Genomic DNA, 1,814 nt, shown 5'->3' on the forward strand with positions numbered 1-1,814 from the left:
GGTCATATACAATATGATCGTAACTGCTACGGCTATCTACAATTTAGCAATTTGTTGGAATATCTTCTTTTCAAGAGAAAATTCTATGATATAGGGCCTATATTTTACCTTACCACCTCAAAGAAACTTAAGCATGGCATGCAGATGCATGGATCCCCTTGATTAGAATCGAGACCATATACTCTCTCTCTCTCTCTCTCTCTCTCTCTCTCTCTCTCTCTCTCTCTCTCTCTCTCTCTCTCTCTCTCTCTCTCTCTCATGTGCAAATAAGATGACAAGTCGCAAGTTTGATTGTTAATCACATGGTCATCAACTGAACAGTTTTACTTAATTCAATTTTTTTTTTTAGAGAAAGTGAAGTTCATTCAGATTTCAGGAAAACAGTGAGGAACAGGTGACGAGCAATCACTAAAGTTCAGAGTACAGTCATAAAAACTTAATTCAATACCAAACCACTACAATCTAGCTCTGCCTAGAACTAAAGAAAAGACTACAATCTATTAAAAGGAGTTAAGCTTCTCCCTCCTGCTTCAGTACTAGTGTCATTAGACAAAACATTTGCTCTTCTCGGGCACTTTATTTCGTATATAGCTCCAAAAGGTGTGTAGCTCCGGCACTTTCACTTCTCCCTTGCACCTGCAGCAAATTAGCATGTTTAACCTCAACTACCTCAAAGTCATATATATATATATATATATATATATATATATATATATATATTCTGGGTTTGGACTTGATCTGGTTCATGTAATTCTTATAGGTCCTGAATATGGATTTTTTTATTGTAGGTCCAATTAGTCTGAGGTGTGAACCTGGATCCACTACCTCAAAGTCAGATCTGTGTTCAGACCCACTTGGGCTCGAACCAGGTCCGACCTGTTGACACCCTTATTCTCCAACATCACATCTATTTCTCCAGAGTATTTAACAAAGTACTCGGCCACACTGGGTACTGCCAAGCATCCTGCTGCTTGAGGCATATATGATTCAGTGTTTTGCGAGAACACTTAGGGCATGCTTGCAATGCCTTGTGACTCTTGGATCCCGTGATTGTACATCACAATCACATTACTTTCTTAGGGTTAGTGAAACATGAAAAGTAAAAGTTGTCATTGCTATTGCCAGCAGTGATTGTTTTTGCCTTAAATCTTGTGAAAGTATATCAAAAGGTTGACCTTGTGTTGTGATTCACAATCACAAATTCTACTTTCTCAAGCTTTTTGTTTTTTCACCTTGTAACCAAAGCAAACATGCCCTTAATAAGTGTTCTCCTTTTTCATGGGAGGGGGGGGAGGTGGGTAGTCTTCTGCCCCGAACACTGGATCTGCTTCCCCTGCTGCTCACCCTTCCCCAGATGATGGTCAGCTAATCTTGAGCTCCACGTTCCCTGAGGACAGTGATTAACTGACCGCCACCCTGGTGGAGATGGGCCCGAGAACACATGGAAGCACCAGACTGGCCGAGTTCTTTGCTAAGTACTCAGCCCAATCACTGAATGATCAGGCCTCAAGGGCTTTGAATAACTTGTGTTGGGAAAGACTAGTTTGTGAACAATTACAGGACTCAAAATCAGCAGCGCATTTTCCAGGGAGTTGCATGACCATGCTCCTATCGACGCCGGATATCGGCGGGCCGTTCACCAGCACGCACAGGCATGGCCGGCCAAGCGCTTTGATAGCATTGCAGCATGCCTCAGTGGGAGAGACGGGCATGTATGGCGACACTGCTGGCCTGCAGGGTATGAGTTGAACAAGGGCAGAGAAGAATGAATTGCTGCAGGTTGTAGCACTGCCTTTCTCAACCATGCATGCCAT

At 42.8% G+C, this 1,814-nt stretch overlaps 1 protein-coding gene across 1 annotated transcript; it reads right to left on the bottom strand.

Moving 5' to 3' along the window:
• Positions 1-619: 619 nt before the first annotated feature.
• On the bottom strand, positions 620-1,814 carry LOC149828964 (protein LIM1-like). Its single transcript, XM_090017182.1, has 2 exons — positions 1,559-1,814; positions 620-636 (listed from the first exon to the last, which is right to left on the bottom strand). Exons 1-2 carry the CDS (start codon positions 1,812-1,814, stop codon positions 620-622), a joined length of 273 nt encoding a protein of 90 aa, XP_089873308.1.

This window comes from Nuphar pumila, chromosome 9, assembly GCF_984573655.1.
Source record: "Nuphar pumila chromosome 9, dmNupPumi1.hap1.1, whole genome shotgun sequence".
Classification (NCBI taxonomy): domain Eukaryota; kingdom Viridiplantae; phylum Streptophyta; class Magnoliopsida; order Nymphaeales; family Nymphaeaceae; genus Nuphar; species Nuphar pumila.